Raw genomic sequence first — 17,955 nt, 5'->3', positions numbered from 1 at the left:
TTTACGGTGCATTTTTTTTTTTTTTTTTTTTTTTTTTAATTAATAATAAAATGGCATATTTTGTAATTTTGGCCATGAAAAATTGAGCGCTAAAAAAAGCATAACAAATAATTAAAAACAGAAATACATTGATTTATGGAACTTAGAAGATAACCAAAAAAAAAATATTGAAAATATTGACTAATATGACAATGACAATTTTACCCTCAAAAGTAATAAATCTATCGAAAAAACAGTAAATAATGTTCGTTACTATTGATTACATTATTTGTCTCCTCCTTGGTTCGTTAGCTCGCTCCATTACAAACTAGAGACTTTAAATTTGTGGTCATCATTTATCAACCCTCGATCTATTAAAAGTAAGAGTATTAGGTTATATTATTTCGAGAAATAGCTCTTTAATTTTTATTTTTTTTTAAATATTAACGTCGAGTCATACTTTACCCAAGTTTTAAACCGGGGGCGTTAATGAAATGGGTGTTTTAACATATTTTAAAAAATACCGAGGGCATAATTGTAATATAACATCACGTGCACTGCTATCTTATCCGTTACTGCCACTGTCATTTTTTTCATATCCGTTCTGATGAAAGTTTTTGAACGATGTGTTTTTTTTTATATAATTTATCAATTTATTATATGTGGTATTGTTTAATATTAATTATATTTATAAATACGATCATACTTAGTTGGATAATAAATCCCGCCAATTAATATGTGCAATTATTTAAAAATAAATAAATAAATAAAATGGTAAATATGTTTTTTTTTTTTTCTTTCCCTTAAAAACTGGTTTAGATAAGCCTGGATTTTATACGGTAAGGGCAGTTGCACTTTAAAACTCTAAGATCAACCAATACGACTCCGTCTTCTCTTTGGCGCACGTCGAGAATCGTCTTCCTTCACAGTTCCAATTCCAGCTCCCAGATCCCGCTGATCTCAATCTCCTGCTCCTGTTTCCTCTGGCATCAATCCATCTATTCAGCTCTCCACTCCATCACTCTCTGCTACGAAGAAATCAGCGGCGGGAAACGATTCCTGCACCTTCTGCGAAGGTTTCGCGATGATCGTTGCACGGATTAATGTGATCTGAGGTAGTTTTTGATCAATTAAGCTCCATCAGGTAGTCCTGTAAATCCTAGTGTAATCTATACGAATTAATCAATATGAATGTTTACCTTATTATGGTTCAGTTTACCTTATTATGGTTCAAATTTCTTGTAGCTTTCATTTTTTTTTTTAGAACACAGAGATCACCGCTGGCCTTGAAGCTTACTCGGTGGAATTTTTCGTGTTTGGGCTGAAGCATTTCAAATTATTGCCAAACGATGGACAAGTCAAGCGCTTTGGAATACATTAACCAGATGTTCCCCACAGGTTACTCCCTCTGTCACTCTATCTATCGACTGCTCTGTTGTAGGAAACAACATTTGTATTTGGGGGGTGGGGTAATAAGGAGGACGATGAAGAGGTCCGCATTGTTGTGCTTGGACTTCATTTTTTAGACTTAAACCGCCAGTTTGGAATTCACTTTTTTCTTTTTTGTGCAAGAAATGCGATTTTCTCATTGAGAAATGAAAAGATACCAACTAAAGCTTTATACAAAGTAACGTATCAACAAAGTCACCCAAGGCTGAAACTAAGCTCGCTTACAAACATAAAGATTACAAGAAAGCAGTCCAACAAGAATTTAAGCTTAAATTCCGTACTTTTCTTACCTCGAACTAGCAAATAATTTCACACCAATCTTTTATCCCGTGTGCAAGGTGCAAAATTATTTGGTTTTCTTGGTGGATAATTGGTAAAGTATTAACAGAGATCTTTAGAAGATCTTTAGTTAGTTTGTTTAGATGGGCATCATTGAAGCATCCATGAGCAAAACACCTATGTGTCTTATTTCCAAGAAAGGGAGGGAAAGGAGGGTGAAATATTTTAGACTGATTAGTCTGGTAACTAGCATGTAGATCATTGCTATGGTCTTTGCTGATTGGTTGAAAAGGGCTTTTCTTTTCTGATTTGTGTCTCAAGGTGCTTCTGTTTTTGGAAGACAATTTTTTTGTATGAGTAATCGAACTTTCATTGAGAAAAGATGAAAGAAATCAGGGGGATACATAACAAGAGCCCACAAAAGAGGGATACAAACCACAAAAAGGACTTCTAATCAAGAAAATAAGACCTAATAAACAACTACATAAAGGCTTTGTTACTAAGGCCCAGGGGGATACATAGAATTTAAAAAGGTCCAAACCTCACTTGGAGTTCTTTCAAGCCCTCTAAAAATCATATTGTTCCTCTCGCCCTAAAGAGGACTATATGGTCTATGAGCACTAAAATTGGTAGAAAAAATTTAGATCATGTGCTTATTGTTGTAAGCAAAAAGAGATTATTTCTTAAATAGATTTTGAGAAAACTTATGATCATGTGGATTGGGACTTCCTTGATCACTTATAGGGGAAAAGGGTTTTGGGTAGGGGTGAATATCTTGGATATGGAGCTATATTAAGACGGCGAGGTACTCCTTCTTTATCATCTGGAAACCAAGAGGAAAGGGTGTGGCTAACTGAGTGCTTAGGCAAGGGGGCCCTCCTTCTAATAATAGATGTTTACCCTTCCCTCTCTTTTAGCTGCTGTTGATTGTTTTATCATTTGTTTAGATTGCTTTAAGTGTTAGTTGATTGTTTGTTTTTATATTAGTTTGAGGTTATCAGGATGAATATGAGCTGCTTAGGGTGTTATGGCTGCCTAAAGCCTATAAATACTTGTATTCCTAGTTGATTCTGGGTGATTCTTCATTATTCAAATAACTACTTCAAGATTTACATTACATCCTTTCTCTTCTTACTAATGGTAGATATTCTAAGTAGATTAGTCTCTATTGGTGTGGAAAGAGGGCTATTAAGGGCTATTAAGGGCTTTCAAATAGGGAGGAAGAATCTTTACTTGTCACATCTCTACTTTGTAGATAATACTATTTCTTTTGTATTCGGAGAGAGGTTATTTGTTAATCTTAGTTGTATTATTTATGTTTTTGAGCTCACTTATGGTCTTAAGATTGACCGGTCTTAGAGTGTGGTTCTCAATATTAATTGCAAGTCCTCCAAACTGAGTACTTGAGCCTCTTTAGCTGGTCATGAGGTGTTATCTTCTTTATGCCACAAATTCTAGGGTCTTCTTGCAAGCAGAGGCGTCTAAGACCTTTCATAATTATTAGTAGGTGATATTCTTTAGACAAAAAGTCCTTTTTGTAGGTTGAGGTTCCTCTTATGTGGGTTACTTATTGTATGACCTTGTATCTCCTTTCATGTTTGTTAATGAAAGTTTGGTTTATCAGAAAAAAGAAAACCTTATCGCTGTGAGTAAGAACCTTGAGAAAAGTAAGAGAGATTTTTTGTGGGAAGGGGCTTACAGGGGAGGGGAACTCATTAGATTAGGTGGGACACTGAGTCATGACCGATTAATCAGGGCGAGTTAGGAATCAATAATTTGAGACTTTGTAATGAGGCCATGTTACCTACGTGGTCATGACATTTCCCTTTGAGACATTCTTTCATTTTCTTATTGGAAGCTTGGTTTCTTAACAAAAAAAGAGAGAATTTAGAAATTATTCATTTACCGATATTACTTTTGTTGGAAAGCTTACTTGTAACTGTTTTGAGTTTATTATATTGTCTTAGAAAGTTTCTCGTAACACCCCAGTGTGGGATCATATTTTGAATTATAATGTAGAATAACAGTTTTGAAATAGAAATAGGTCAAAAAAAAAAAAAAAAAAAAAAGAGCCCAAATAATCCTTTCTTTTCGTTAAGTTTTCCCTTTTCTGATTTGTTTGGCATTCTCCAAGTATGCTTTCATCTACATCCAACAGCTCAATGTTTTTCGTTATTCCCCAAACTCTTAGTGATATATTGAATTCGTGAACTTTGGCTGATATTTAGAGGCATCGCTATCTGGTGTGGAGCCACTTATGCAAAAGATACATAATGAAATACGTCGTGTAGATGCTGGAATTTTAGCAGCTGTCCGCCAACAGGTGATGTTTGTTTAATTTTTCCCTGATAGAAAACAAAAGCTTTTATTGCTCTTTTGTTCTCGTTTTCCGTCAAATTGATGTTGGGTACCCTACGTTATGCTCATTCAGTAATTGGGTTCACAATTTAGCTTGATGAGTTTTCCATTTATATGTACACAAGATGATACCAAAGTCAGATCTATTGGTGCTCTTTGATGGAATAAGCTGGACATTTTGGTTGAAATTGGAAAAAGTGTATGCCTCACCTTGGGATATTCAGATCCAGGGCCAATGTTGACAATTTTAGGTAGTGATAGTCAAGCTATTGAAACTCAGATCTTAACTTTGATGACTCAGATCTCGTAGTTCATATGAGGTTCATTATAAGTTTGCACAGTTCTATTTTTCAAACTTTCCTTTCATAGTTATTCTAATGTTATGCAAACCTTGAACAAAGAGGCCTTCGGGTTGGTAGGAATCGTTAGTTCTATCTTTCCTTTTGTTATATTATGATCTCTCTGTTGGGCATAAGTTTATGATAAACCAAGATTCTTGTAAACATGACTTACAACTTCCCTTTTTGATATTATTTGCATGATTGTGGGTGTTGACTTTAACTTTGCTGCTATTATATGCATCATAAGGGAGTAGACGTGAAGCATATAATATAGTGTTATAGTTTACTGTACTTGAGAATAATGGTGTCTCTTTCACCCAATTGAATTATTATCTTTAATGCTATTATGACTTTCACAGAGTAGTTCAGGGACCAAAGCAAAGGAAGATCTTGCTGCTGCTACATCAGCTGTAGAGGTTTGTATATTTTCTTGGAAATTTTCAGTTTTTTCTATTTTAGCATTGTAGCAAGATGTAAGAGTTTTATATTCATTGGATTTTATCTAAAATGTAAGTATTGGTTTGGTCTAAGAATGGGTAATCAAAGTCAATTTGCTTTCATTACTGTTTAGGATTTATCAACCAAATTACATGCCAAGAACTTTTTGTTTCCTGGAGATCATGCGATTTGGCCAGTGCTTCACTTGTATGCTTGAGTCCATGATGGGTTCAGAGATCTGGGTTATTTTATTAAATTGTGCGTATATAAATCCTCTCTTCTTTTTCTTAAGCAGGAGCTCATGTCCAAAATTCGAGAAATAAAAACTAAAGCTGAACAGAGTGAGACAATGGTTCAAGAGATTTGTCGTGATATTAAGAAGTTGGACTTTGCAAAGAAACATATTACAACAACAATAACCGCTCTTCATCGTCTGACCATGTTGGGTATGGTCACATCCCGTTTATATTTGCCTCTTTAGTCTTCCCTCATTTACTATTTCCAAGCATGACATGGTTGTACTTAATGGTTTCTTTGTCTTGTTGTTAGATGCCTTGCGGTTGTACTGCTACATTTTTTTTTTTCTTTTGGGATAAGAAACATGTCTTTGATAGAAAGAAAATACAAAGGAGGGGTTTTTGAGCAACTCCAACCCAAAAGATATTACAAAAAGGAATAGAAACTAGTACAAAGGAATGCCAAGAAAGAGATCATTATTTTTATTAAGACAAAATCATCCCTGTAGCTTCGCTGATTACGTAATAAGATTTCTTCATTGCTCAAATTTGATTCGTTATCTAAAAGTTGTTTCCTTTTATAGTTTATGTGTATGAGTTAGCCGTTGTAAAGCAAGTGACAATTATCTATTAACTGTAAACGTTTCTTGCTCAAAATAGGCCAGATACAATTTTAACAGAAGCTAGTGGCAGTATAGCTTACATCAGAACTGTGAGTGATTGTTTTGCATGATTAGCTAAGAGTCATCCAGTGCAATCCAAGTCAGTTTAAAATATTTTCTTTTGAGAAGCAAGTCTTATGTTTCGATTGGGGTTCTTAGATTTCTGTGGATATCCTCCTCGGATATCACATTAATTGTCCAGTTGCTCACATGAATAAATGATAAGTTTAGATGTTTTTGGTGCTCTCACTTTATAAGTTCCCCTGATAATTTGTTGTTTTTATAAAAGTTCTCTTGCCTAACTGTCACCATCGATAAATTGTTTTCCTACGTGATTATAGTCTCAGCTGTTGAGCAGCTCCAGGTAATGGCTTCAAAACGACAGTACAAAGAGGCAGCTGCACAGTTGGAGGTACTTATTTGTGAATAAATTATATGAACGTTCTTCCATTTCATCTATATTGATACTTGTGTGGTTGTTGCCATAGCCATAAGGCTTAGTGGGAAAAGTCTTTTCTTTTTTCTTAACTTGATACCTAATAAAAGTTTGTAGGTTATATGAGGCCATTTTGGCATGATATATCTGATTGTATGTTTAGGTGCTAAGTCTTTGGTCTAGTTTTTTCCCAAATTCTTTCTTTTCCCTTCAACGTTAAAGATCTTTCTCAAGAACAGAGAGGGGTTTTGTTCTTGCACATTTTTGTTAAGAAACATGTATTCTGATTCATTCCAGGCAGTAAACCAATTATGCAGTCATTTTGAAGCCTATAGGGATAATCCAAAGATCACAGAGCTAAGGGAGAAGTTCAAGAATATTAAACAAATTCTGAAATCGCATGTATTTTCTGACTTTTCAAGGTATGATGTTTTCAAATTACTGCCCCCTATATACTGTTTATCTGGCAGCAATTTAAATCTTGAGGTGTACGGTAAATTACTGATCAAACTTGTGTTGAGGCATGGGAAAAGAATTAGATTATGGGAGGACAATTGGATAGCTTTCCAGGCAATCCTTCATGATATTGGAAAAACAGGACATTAACCAAGGCTCCTCGAAAATTCTATACCAACACTCCTCTGGATTTGGGCTTTAGAGGAGTCGAGCAACGTTGGCTTGTATGTCAAGTGGAGGCCTGAGTCCTTAGAAAGGGTGGGAGGAGATGTGTTGTGTTTGGAGCGTTCAGATTATTTAGACTTCCACTGGCGAGTAATTGAGGGCAGGGGGAAGATCTTTCTCACCATATATGCATGTTCCTATGGAGAGATGTCTTAACAGAGCGGCTTAGCTCCCATCCATTAATATACTCAAAATAGGATAAGAGATTTCTTATTTGACTGCCTTATCTTTTGAATTTACTTCATTTTTCTTCTTCTAAGTTGCAGTTCATGAGTCCCATGATTCCTTCTTGTAAGTCAAATTATTTGTCATAGCTTTGAAGGATGTTCCTCCTTTTTTTTACCAATGATCTGAACCCTAGGAAAGTAGTCATACGTATTTGTTATGCTAGAAGTCAGGGATGTAGATTTTGAGTTCATTTTTTGTAGTAAGGTTGTATGGTACCCAGGAACCAAACTTACATTTCAGGCTGTTGTAGATTGGATGGAATGTAATGGGTTTATCTATTTGTTATTATGAAGTAGTCATGAGAACGATGTTGAAACTTCTTCCCTCATGCATCAGCTTAGGTACTGGGAAAGAGAAAGAAGAAACTAATTTACTTCAGCAATTGTCTGATGCTTGCTTTGTCGTTGATGCTCTGGAGCCATCTGTGAGGGAAGAGTTGGTAAACAATTTTTGCAGCCGGGAGCTCACATCTTATGAACAGATATTTGAAGGAGCAGGTGTGCTTGCCAAGTTATCATTACTATATTTCTCCATCATCTGGGCTTATTGGGGTGGGGGTGTGTAATTATCATTTTGTAGTAGAACCCTCATAGAAGAGATATTTCTGTTTAAGCTTTACTCTGGACATTATGGGTGGAGAAAAAAAAATATTTGAAGATTAATTTGATTAAGATATCATGCACTCTTAAATCTTTTAAAGATGATTTTAACAAGAGTGCCTCTTTTAATCCTGACCCTTAGATCATCGACTGCTGCCCTAGCTAAAGAATCAACCAACAAGAAAGGGAAACCGAAAGAAAGAAAAAGAAAATTGCAAAAAAGGACCCCAGTTATTGACAATAAAAAAAAGGAGCGAAATTTGAAACAAATTACAGCATAAAACTTAAAGAGAGACATTGCAGTCATTGTCATATCAAACATACTCCTTCACATATGAACCACTCATCTAAAAAAATGCTAGAGTGAGACTTTTTGTTTATTGTTTAGTAAAAATGAACCATATCGTATTGCTTTTTTTTTGCTTTGCCATTCTTTGTGGTAGATATCATTCTTTCATTTAGATCTTCTTCTTTTTCTTTATTTTTTAACAAGAATCAAAGCTTCTCATTGAGTGAATGAAAAAAGACAAATGCTAAAAGGATACAAACTCCTGGAAGGAGTGAGAGAAAAATATAACAATGAATCGAAGTTACAAAGGAATTTTTGAAGCATCATTCCAAATCATACATTTGTAAAGAGAAACTACTAAAGAGATCAGAAAGAGAATAGCATAAAAAAGCATTGAAACGAGTTGATTCAAACTGATTGAGTGAAGAAAAGTTGTCTTAAAAAATCCTTTGAAAAAAGACAAATGCTTAAAGGATACAAACTTGGGGAAGGAGCGAGAGAAAAATAAAACAATGAATCAAAGTTACAAAGGAACTCTAAAATCATCATTCCAAATCATACATTTGTTTTGTAAAGAGAAATTACTAAAGAGATCAGTAATAGACTAGCATAAAAAAGCCTTGAAACAAGTTGATTCAAACTGATTGAGTGAAGAAAAGTGTCTGTCTTAAAAAATCCTTTGATTTTGTACCAACCATAGTTCTGAAAATTAAGGCTTTCACAGCATTGATACATTAAAAAAAAAAAGAACAAAAGTGATCTCAACAGGCCAACAAGTAAGAACACTCAAAGAAGGATGAGTGAGCAGCACCCCATCTGCTTAGCTTTAGCTGAGAGAACATATTGAAGACATAAGGAATGAAGAAGGAAGTTTCCTTTGGAGCAAATTGGCTGCGTTAAGACTACTGTTAAGCATAATCCAAACAAGAATGTTAGTTTTTCTTGGACCTTTTGACTTCCACAGTGCTGAAAATGTTCTTTTTTCATTGATTTTCATAACAAGACACAAATTTTTCTTCAATAGTTGAAAAGTTTCAATTCTTCTTTTAGTTTTTTTTAGATCTCAAACTACTGCAATTTTCTTTTTATTTAACTTTGTGTTAATTAACAAGTTATATAATTTTTAAAGATAGCTTGAAGTTGTATGTTTGTACATTTCCAGAATTGGCAAAGTTGGATAAAACTGAACGAAGATATGCATGGATAAAGCGTCGTATGAGAACAAACGAAGAGATATGGAAAATTTTTCCTCCTTCATGGCATGTCCCATATCGTCTTTGTATCCAGTTCTGTAAGAAAACAAGGTACGGAACTTTTCATTATCGGAAGCATAGATTCAATAAAATACATTCAAAGGTCAAGAAATCTTCACTTGAAAAGAACCACCATATGCAAATATTCATTAATTTGTGTTTTCAATATATTGGGACCAGGAAACGAATCATGGACTGTGCATTTACTGCAGTGTCAATTAGAAAAAGATTCTCAATTCTTTCTTCAGTTTTTTTTTTATTATTCTTTGACCTTTCATCTTTATGTTTGGGAGTGCTGTTTTTTGTTGGATGGTCTTAATGATTGCAGAAAACAACTTGAGGACATCCTGGATAATCTGAAAGAAAAGCCAGATGTTGCGACTTTATTGCTGGTATCTCCCTCACTCTCACACCAAAAAAAAGGGACTAATGGTTTCATGTGGGTATATTGAAGGCAATAATTTTACTTTAGATGAAAACTATGATCGTGTGTATATTGTTGTTGATCAATCGCGTATACTTTTTTAGAAGCCTGCATACTGAATCCTGTCCTCTGACCTCTTGCAGTTTTAGTATGTTATTTTTTCTTTGGGTTTCTACTCATCTTTATTAAATTTTTGTTTAGGCACTACAACGAACTCTAGAATTTGAAGATGAATTGGCAGAGAAGTTTGGAGGAGGTGCTCAAGGGAAGGAAAACAGAAATGAAATTGAGGAATTTGGCAGAGAAGATAATAATAGTCAAAATGTTTCAGACATAAGAAAAAAGTATGAGAAGAAGCTGGCTGTACATCAAGGACCAGAGACTGATGTATGTAATTTAATTTTTTATATATGAGAATTCTAGATTCAGTGACTATATCCTTCCTTGTGTATTTATGTAAAACTTTTTTTTGATAAATGCTATTCAAATTTTAATTGACAGGAAAAGGATGGAATCAAAGAAATGTCGGTGCCTGGAGCTGGGGTAATTTACCACTTCCCTAATTTATATGAAATTTAATAATGAAACGTTATTTTGTTACACGATGTAACTACATACAAGAAAAAATTTCACAGTATACTGAACTTCTGTCATCTATTAAGCATTGATGTACTTTCCAAGGAGCTGTGCTCAGGCGAAAATTGTTTCATATGGATAAAATAGCTCTTGAAATGTTTTCCAATATTTGGTGGCAGTTCAACTTTCGGGGAATCGTCTCTTCTTGCTTTGAACCTCACTTGACAGTTTACATAGAACTAGAAGAGAAGACATTAATGGAGAATTTGGAAAAACTTGTTCAGGTAATATCATTGTTTATTTCTGTATTTAATGTTGGCTCTGGCCATTATAGACATCTAACAGTTCTTATTTAATTATGCCGATCCTTTACAAATCAAATTTGCTTTATGACAGGAAGAAACATGGGACATTGATGAAGGAAGTCAGAGCAATGTTCTATCAAGTAGCATGCAGGTAAATTTCCTGCTGGGAATTCTTGTCCTTGCACTCACTCTCTGCATATTCTAATGTCTTTATTGTTGGCTATTCTTTTTTGCAGTTGTTTCTAATAATCAAAAGGAGCTTGAAGAGATGCAGTGCCTTGACTAAGAACCAAACATTACTCAATTTGTTCAAGGTGCATTCTATACCCACATCAACAATTGTATTGGGACTATAAACAATCCGGTCCAGTCCAAAATATGAACAATGGATGACACGAATGGTTTGTGTAGAATAATCTTTATTGGACTTTTCTCATCACCAGGTATTCCAGAGAGTCCTAAAAGCTTATGCTACCAAGCTTCTTGCAAGACTTCCAAAGGGTGGCTCGGGATTTGTTGCAGCAGCCACTGGCATGGATGGACAGATAAAGGTGCTTAAGAGCAGTATAGAGTTCCTTTTTCCTTCGATGAGAATTATTATTATTATTATTTTATCATATTCTAAATGCGTTGTGAAAGTTGTGGACAGACTTCTGACAAGGATGAAAAAGTTATCTGTTACATAGTCAATTCAGCTGAATATTGCCACAAGACAGTAAGTTGCCTTTTAAGATAATTTCATTTTACCTTGTTATTGGTTTGTCGATTATTCTTTGAAAAAAAGATATAAAGAAAGCAACTTATCAATAATCAAAACATGGTACAGTATAAGTTAAGAAAATGGTATTGCATCCTCCAAACTTGAAGAACAATTGTTAACCTAGAATCCGTTTAATTAGTGTACAAACAAGCAAAGGAAATATCTTTCAAGAACTTTTATTAAGACATTTGAAACTTCATGGCTGTAAACCAACAATTAACTAACAAAACAAACATACTAACTAGTTGATGTATGCAAAACTAACAGTCACAAAATGACCAAATTCATAGGGCAGGTCAGTTTTTCTCGATTAACTATTGTTGCAGTGTTTGTTTATTAGCTTAATAATTCCAGGTTTCTGAGTGATCAACATTTTGTCATGATTTTTGTTTATGAAAGAAAGAAAGAACTAGCATTTTTGTATTTGTCAAACCCTTTTTCCAACTTTGGTAGCATTTACTGGAAAATGAAATTATACCTTTCCTTCATTGGCTGGACACAGTTTTTTCTAGTGGTGATGATCATCGTCGTACTTCATGAATGACATCTTAATCAATATGTTTACTTTTCTATTTTTATTTTCTCGAGGGATATGTTGCTTGAATAGTTAACCCATTCGAATGAAAAAATATATATACGTTTGCGAATTCATTCTAAATTTCATACCTTTCAGTGTCCTCAAGTTATTTATTAATTATGTTTTTGTGGCGGGGGGTTCAGTCTGGTGAATTGGCTGAAAGTGTGCAGAAGATAATTGATACTCAACTAGTGGATGGCGTAGATATGTCAGAGGTGCAGGTATGGTATTCATTACTTAACTTCAATGGACGATAACTTTTTCCGATTAAATTCCAGAACATGTACTGTTGTGCAGGATGAATTCTCAGCAGTAATAACGAAAGCGTTGGTCACCTTGGTTCATGGTCTGGAAACTAAATTTGATTCAGAAATGGCAGCAATGACTCGCGTTCCATGGGGTACTCTTGAAAGTGTGGGTGACCAATCAGAGTATGTCCTCTTTCCCCCTTCTTTTTCACTCAATTCAAGATCGCGCAGCTTCTCTAAAGAGAAACTGTAGAAAATAATTGAAGATAAAGAATACATCGAGAAGGGAAGTTGTTCCTGAATAACTCTCTTCCCTGTCTGCGAGGACCTTCTCAAGTCTACTTATTACTCTCTATTTTGGATGGAAAACAATTTCATTGATTACTTAAGCGGACCTGAAAAACTCTCTTCCTAGTCAGTGAGGACGGATGATTTTTTTTAATACATGTAGCAAACTAATGAGCCGTCTATGGTCTATAAAATTAAAGATCTTAAAGGAATGGGATATTCTTTTCAATAACAGTAATATATATCTAATGAGAAACAATGCTTTCATTGAGATATGTGAAAGATTGCAAAACTGGCACATCAAAAGACCGCCCAAACAAGAAGCCACACTACCAAACTATTGAAAAAATGGCTCTAATCCAAAAGAATAAGAGCAAATAATGACAGAACTCTTCGGTAACCAAAGCCTAAAGATTCTCGGCTGCATATTCTCAAAGAAGCATCTCGTTAAAAGCTTTCCTAAGATGAACATGAAAGCATTTTACGCTTTCTCAAGACATTCCCCCTTTTCAATTATGGCATATTGGAAAAAGAAACTTAGCCATATTTGCAATATAAAATCTTGCGTCATTTAGACCACCCCCATATTTCACATTGTTGTGTTTGAACTTTCTTTTATTTCTAATATATGTGTATCTTTTTAAGTAAGCCCATGTCATTTTGAATTTGTCCCGAGTGCCTGTGTGCACATCCATATTTCTAGTCATTTCATATTTCTGGAAGGATGGCCTATTCTGTTCTTCCTTTGTAATATTTTTTGGTGATCAGTCCACTTGTTCTTATCCAAAAAAACTCAAGTTTCCTGTAAGGTGTTTAGTTAGGCACTGGAGCTGTCACCGATGAAGAAAAAGACTTTCAAGTTTATTGATAGTCGAAACATTCATTGTTAAGTCTTATTTGCACTCCCTCCCTATTTCAGGTATGTAAATGGCATCAATATGATTCTCACAACCAGCATTCCCGTTCTTGGTAGACTTCTCTCACCTCTTTACTTCCAGTTCTTCTTGGACAAGGTGATCATTGAGAGGATAGTTCCTTTTATTTTACAGTTTTGCACTCATGCTATAAACACATGTATATCTTGGTAGATGCTTATTTGGTTATTGCTTATATGCCAATACTTTCGCTCATTTCTTTCAGCTTGCTTCATCTCTTGGTCCACGCTTCTATGCCAACATCTTCAAGTGCAAGCAAATATCAGAAACTGGAGCTCAACAAGTAATACAAACTTAATCCATTGTGTACTGTTTTTCTCCTATGGGAAGAAGTTTTTATAGTCAACCTAAGTTTTAGAATGCCCATAACAATCAAGGCGTGCCTGCACCTCGTGAATAACTTCTTTGTGCACATTTATACTTTTTCTCATACACTACTTAAGAATAACCAAGTAAACTTAAAACTTCTGTATCAATGCTTGTAAAAATAATTGATATGACGTATGTGTCTAGGTGACCACATACTTAGGATTTAATATCTTATGAATTCCCTCAAGTCTTGATTGTAAGATTATTCGGGTCCCACAAAAATTGTTGAGATGTGTGCTAGTAAATCCTCGACACTCACGGATATAAATTAAAAAAATTAAATTTAAAAAAAAAATAAAATTAAAATTCCACTCTTGTATTCACTTAGTTTAAATTAAATGAAATATCACTATTGCAGAAAGATCTTTAATAATGCGTGATGTTATGTGCATTAGAAAATTAGAAACAACTCGGCACAGGCCATTGATGATTAAAGACGCCAAAGTAAATGAGACAGACTATTCGATTGGATTCACAAATTCATTATTTAGTGATTCATATAAGAATTATATGCTGATAGAGGGATTTGGGTTGATTTTGATACATCAGAAGTAACATTTCAAATGCTTGTACAGATGCTTTTGGACACTCAAGCTGTGAAAACAATTCTTCTCGATATTCCTTCCCTTGGTCGACAGGTACGTTCAGAATTACAGAAACTAATCTAGCACTATTCTCAAGTCATCTTTTAATGTCTACATCGATTCCCATTCTGGATTTTTCTTTTTATTAGAAACAAAAGAAATTTTGGCGGGTGTGGACTTTCTTAAGAAACTTCAATTAGGAACCACCTCCAACAAAACAGAATTTTCAGTTAAGAACTACAACCAACAAAACAGAACCCGCAGTCCCATTTGAAACCATGAATTATAGAAGATCACGGTTGAAATCAAAAGAATTTGACTTATCTGAAAACATTTTTAGGTTTTCTTTCCTTCCATCTTACGAGGCATTTGACCTTAATACTTAGCTCTTGCCTTGCATTAAACCACGAACCTATTCCAGGTTTCTTTCCTTATTTTCATGGTTTCATATTATCTTGGGCATGCAATATCACAACTCGCTTGCTAGTTTCTCCAATTTCAAAAGGTTTTGCACTTTTAAAAACATGCGCTTAAAGTAGCAGGCACTTACAGTATAGCTGTTGGAATGAATTTAATGATTCATATATGCCATTGGTTCTTAAGAAACTTCTCCTGAAGTACACATTTTATGCCATTGGTTCGATTTTGTTGGAATGACTTCTGAACCATGATTAGTATAGCTGCACTTACAAGTCTAACGAGTATTCTTTTTCTTTTGTTAAATGCATATTTTACAAACTGACTTCTTTCTCCTAAAGGTTCAATGAATTTACTTACTGACCAGTTCATTTTTTGGTATTTATTTCTCAGACTTCAGGTGCCGCTAGCTATTCAAAATTTGTAAGCCGTGAGATGAGCAAAGCTGAAGCTCTTTTGAAGGTTTGTAATCAATGTCTCAATGCCTTAAGTTAAAGGCCAGGAGGATTTTAAAAAGGCTATGCAATTAGAATCAGCTAAAAAAACAGGGGGAAATTTTACTAATGGAAGCCGACTGGGGGATCATCAAGAGACAAACTCTTGACAGTCTTGACCTTTATCCTTAAAATTCTCCTACTTTCATTCGTCTAAATTTCTCAAAGAACTGCTGTTATTGGAGCCGTTATAATAATAATCCTGGTATTTTCTATGACAGCAAGCCAGTTGATACAAAGAATTCTCTAATTGTCATTGGCACAAGGAAAGGTCTCAAGTCAACTAAAGTTTCCCCCAAGTACCCTGACAGTTGGCTTTATTTGTTGCACAGGTTATACTTTCTCCCATTGATTCTGTGGCAGATACATATCGTGCACTATTGCCAGAAGGAACACCGATGGAGTTTCAGCGAATTTTGGAACTTAAGGTTACAATTTTGCTTCTTCTCGTTTATTTCTATCGCGTAAATTTTTACCTAAAATGTGTACGGTTCACGACTTAAATAATGCACATTGTCCTTGACCATGACCAACAACAAATAAAACAAGCCTGTTACCACCATTCAAGTCTTGAATTATTCTTGGGAGATAGGAATATCTATTATTTAAGGAAATTGGCCATGGTACAACATGTAGTAATGCACGTTCACGATACAGCATGGACGACTTATTCCACACATATATTCTTCCAAAGAAATTGATCATGATACAGATCATTGAGGATTTTCCTTCTTCTAGTCTAGTTAGAAATGAGTTTTATGAATAGAGTTAAATGACTCAACTACAGGCCTCAGCCATGTGATACCATGTTCATATTCCTGGAAATTAACAAATGAAGATCCGGTAAGTAAATCAATCTCTGCATTTGGATGGAAGGAATGTGTTATCAACTGGAATATGTTATTTTCTCTAGAAAAGTACATGACATGTAGTAAGACCTGTTGTAAAACATGTTCATGCATTGGCCTTGATAACGTCCATTATAGCGGCCATGGTCTTGGTTCAGACTACCGCATAATAATTATTAATCCACAACCCACTTCATGCTTTGGGCATGTATTTATTGCACCAGCAACATGGCTTATTAACTAATTATATGGCAAAAGCTGATGAAACAAAACTGTGCTTTGAGTTGCATTGATCATGTTATACACATGCAGGGATTTAAGAAAGCCGATCAGCAAAGCATACTGGACGATTTCAACAAACACGGGCCAGGGATCACGCAGCCTTCGGTCTCACCATCAGTTCCACCCATTGCCTCCGCCGCCCCTCCAGCTCCTACAATTACCAGTCCTACAGTCGGGGTTATGGCATCCAGGGAGGATGTCCTGACTAGAGCAGCTGCACTAGGACGTGGAGCTGCCACCACTGGATTCAAAAGGTTCCTGGCTCTTACTGAAGCTGCAAAAGACAGGAAAGATGGACCTTTCAGAAAACTTTTCAACCCTTGAAAGGTAAGGAGTATCAATAATAATGTGGTGCTCCTCATTGAACTGTTCGGATGCTACATTTAGTATTATTTCTGGTCCCTCTCTATTAATAGTACATAGTTGAAATTTCGCCCCTGTTTATTACTACTACTACTACAACTACAGTCCCCACTCAATTTTGAAGGTTGTGGGTTTCTTTTTTCAATTCTTTTAGTGCAAATTCTGCTGGTGAGATGGAAAAATGTGTCGGAATTAATATGATGTTTTGAGAATGCAGAAATTCAACCTTAGGTTCTTTCTGAATTTCAACTGCTGCGTCCCCACAAAATTTCATGACTTATCTATTATTACAACTCTGTCTATTATTTTTTTTTTCTTTTTTTCTCTCTTGGATTTAATATTTTCAAACGACCCTAAGAGGCCATGGCGAATCCAGAAATTTATGTTAGGGGCACAAAATTTAAATTTAGTTAAGTTGTCTTACACTTTTTTTTACTTTAAAAAATGTTTAATAAATCTCTCGATTTTCATTTTTGTATCTAATTGATCTTTCACAATTCAGTATTTTATCGGGCATAATATTTAATTCAATTTGAATTTTTTTTAGATTCACGTATCAGTTGGACAAAATAAAAACTTTATATTGAATATAATAGTTAATTTTTAAAGAGTATATCTAATTAATTAGATAAAAAATAAAAATAAAAATTGTTAAAATTTCAGGGTTTAGTAGACAAAAACTAAAAATTTGGATATCTATTACATACATTTTAAAATTAAAAATTTATTAGATATAGAACTAAATTTTTAAAAACATAAAATTATTTTGTAATATAACCTTTAAGTCAATATAGTTTTACATGCTTTTATATATAATATTTACATTTATTCAAAAAAAATTGAATATAGAACATTAGAGTTAATCATCTAAAATATATGAACTGAAAATAAAATTTGAAATACTTATTAAAAAGAATTAATTAGAATTAGTTTTATTTTTTCTTTTAGCAATTATTTTTCGAAATGAATTTATTAAATGTTAAAAAAACCATAACAATATGAGTTGACCTAACCAAAATACACTAGCTATCTTGGCAGACAAGTTCAAAGAAGGATATATATATATATATATAGTCACATATATATACATATATGTATGTATACTGTATATATGTATATATGTGCGTATATATGTACATGTATTCTCCTCGAGCTTAGACGCTCAACTTCTGCCACGCGTCAACGTCTTCCTGATGATTAAAAGAATTCAGCGCTCAGAAATTTGGCCATTTCATCAAAGGTTCATGATCTTGCTGC

The 17,955-nt window shown here is 34.4% G+C and overlaps 1 protein-coding gene across 3 annotated transcripts; it reads left to right on the top strand.

Annotated features, from left to right (window-relative positions):
* Nucleotides 1-847: 847 nt before the first annotated feature.
* Nucleotides 848-16,947, top strand: LOC111477013 (vacuolar protein sorting-associated protein 53 A). Of its 3 annotated transcripts, none has more exons than XM_023120935.1 (25): nucleotides 848-1,094; nucleotides 1,225-1,377; nucleotides 3,936-4,030; nucleotides 4,766-4,822; nucleotides 5,140-5,290; nucleotides 6,084-6,154; nucleotides 6,476-6,600; nucleotides 7,424-7,584; nucleotides 9,138-9,279; nucleotides 9,557-9,620; nucleotides 9,854-10,039; nucleotides 10,154-10,195; nucleotides 10,408-10,512; nucleotides 10,625-10,684; nucleotides 10,770-10,847; nucleotides 10,977-11,084; nucleotides 11,183-11,248; nucleotides 12,014-12,091; nucleotides 12,168-12,301; nucleotides 13,326-13,419; nucleotides 13,547-13,624; nucleotides 14,286-14,348; nucleotides 15,105-15,173; nucleotides 15,538-15,633; nucleotides 16,366-16,947. In XM_023120935.1, the coding sequence occupies exons 2-25, from the start codon at nucleotides 1,329-1,331 to the stop codon at nucleotides 16,657-16,659; spliced, it is 2,466 nt and encodes an 821-aa protein (XP_022976703.1). In that variant the 5' UTR covers nucleotides 848-1,094; nucleotides 1,225-1,328; the 3' UTR covers nucleotides 16,660-16,947. The 3 variants fall into 3 exon arrangements, with proteins under 3 accessions (XP_022976703.1, XP_022976702.1, XP_022976701.1); XM_023120934.1 differs by having other exon boundaries at nucleotides 848-1,123; nucleotides 1,244-1,377; XM_023120933.1 differs by having other exon boundaries at nucleotides 849-1,123.
* Nucleotides 16,948-17,955: the final 1,008 nt, after the last annotated feature.

This window comes from Cucurbita maxima, unplaced genomic scaffold (assembly GCF_002738345.1).
Source record: "Cucurbita maxima cultivar Rimu unplaced genomic scaffold, Cmax_1.0 Cma_Scf00003, whole genome shotgun sequence".
NCBI classification, from domain to species: Eukaryota; Viridiplantae; Streptophyta; class Magnoliopsida; order Cucurbitales; family Cucurbitaceae; genus Cucurbita; species Cucurbita maxima.
This window is presented reverse-complemented; position numbering and strand designations above follow the sequence as displayed.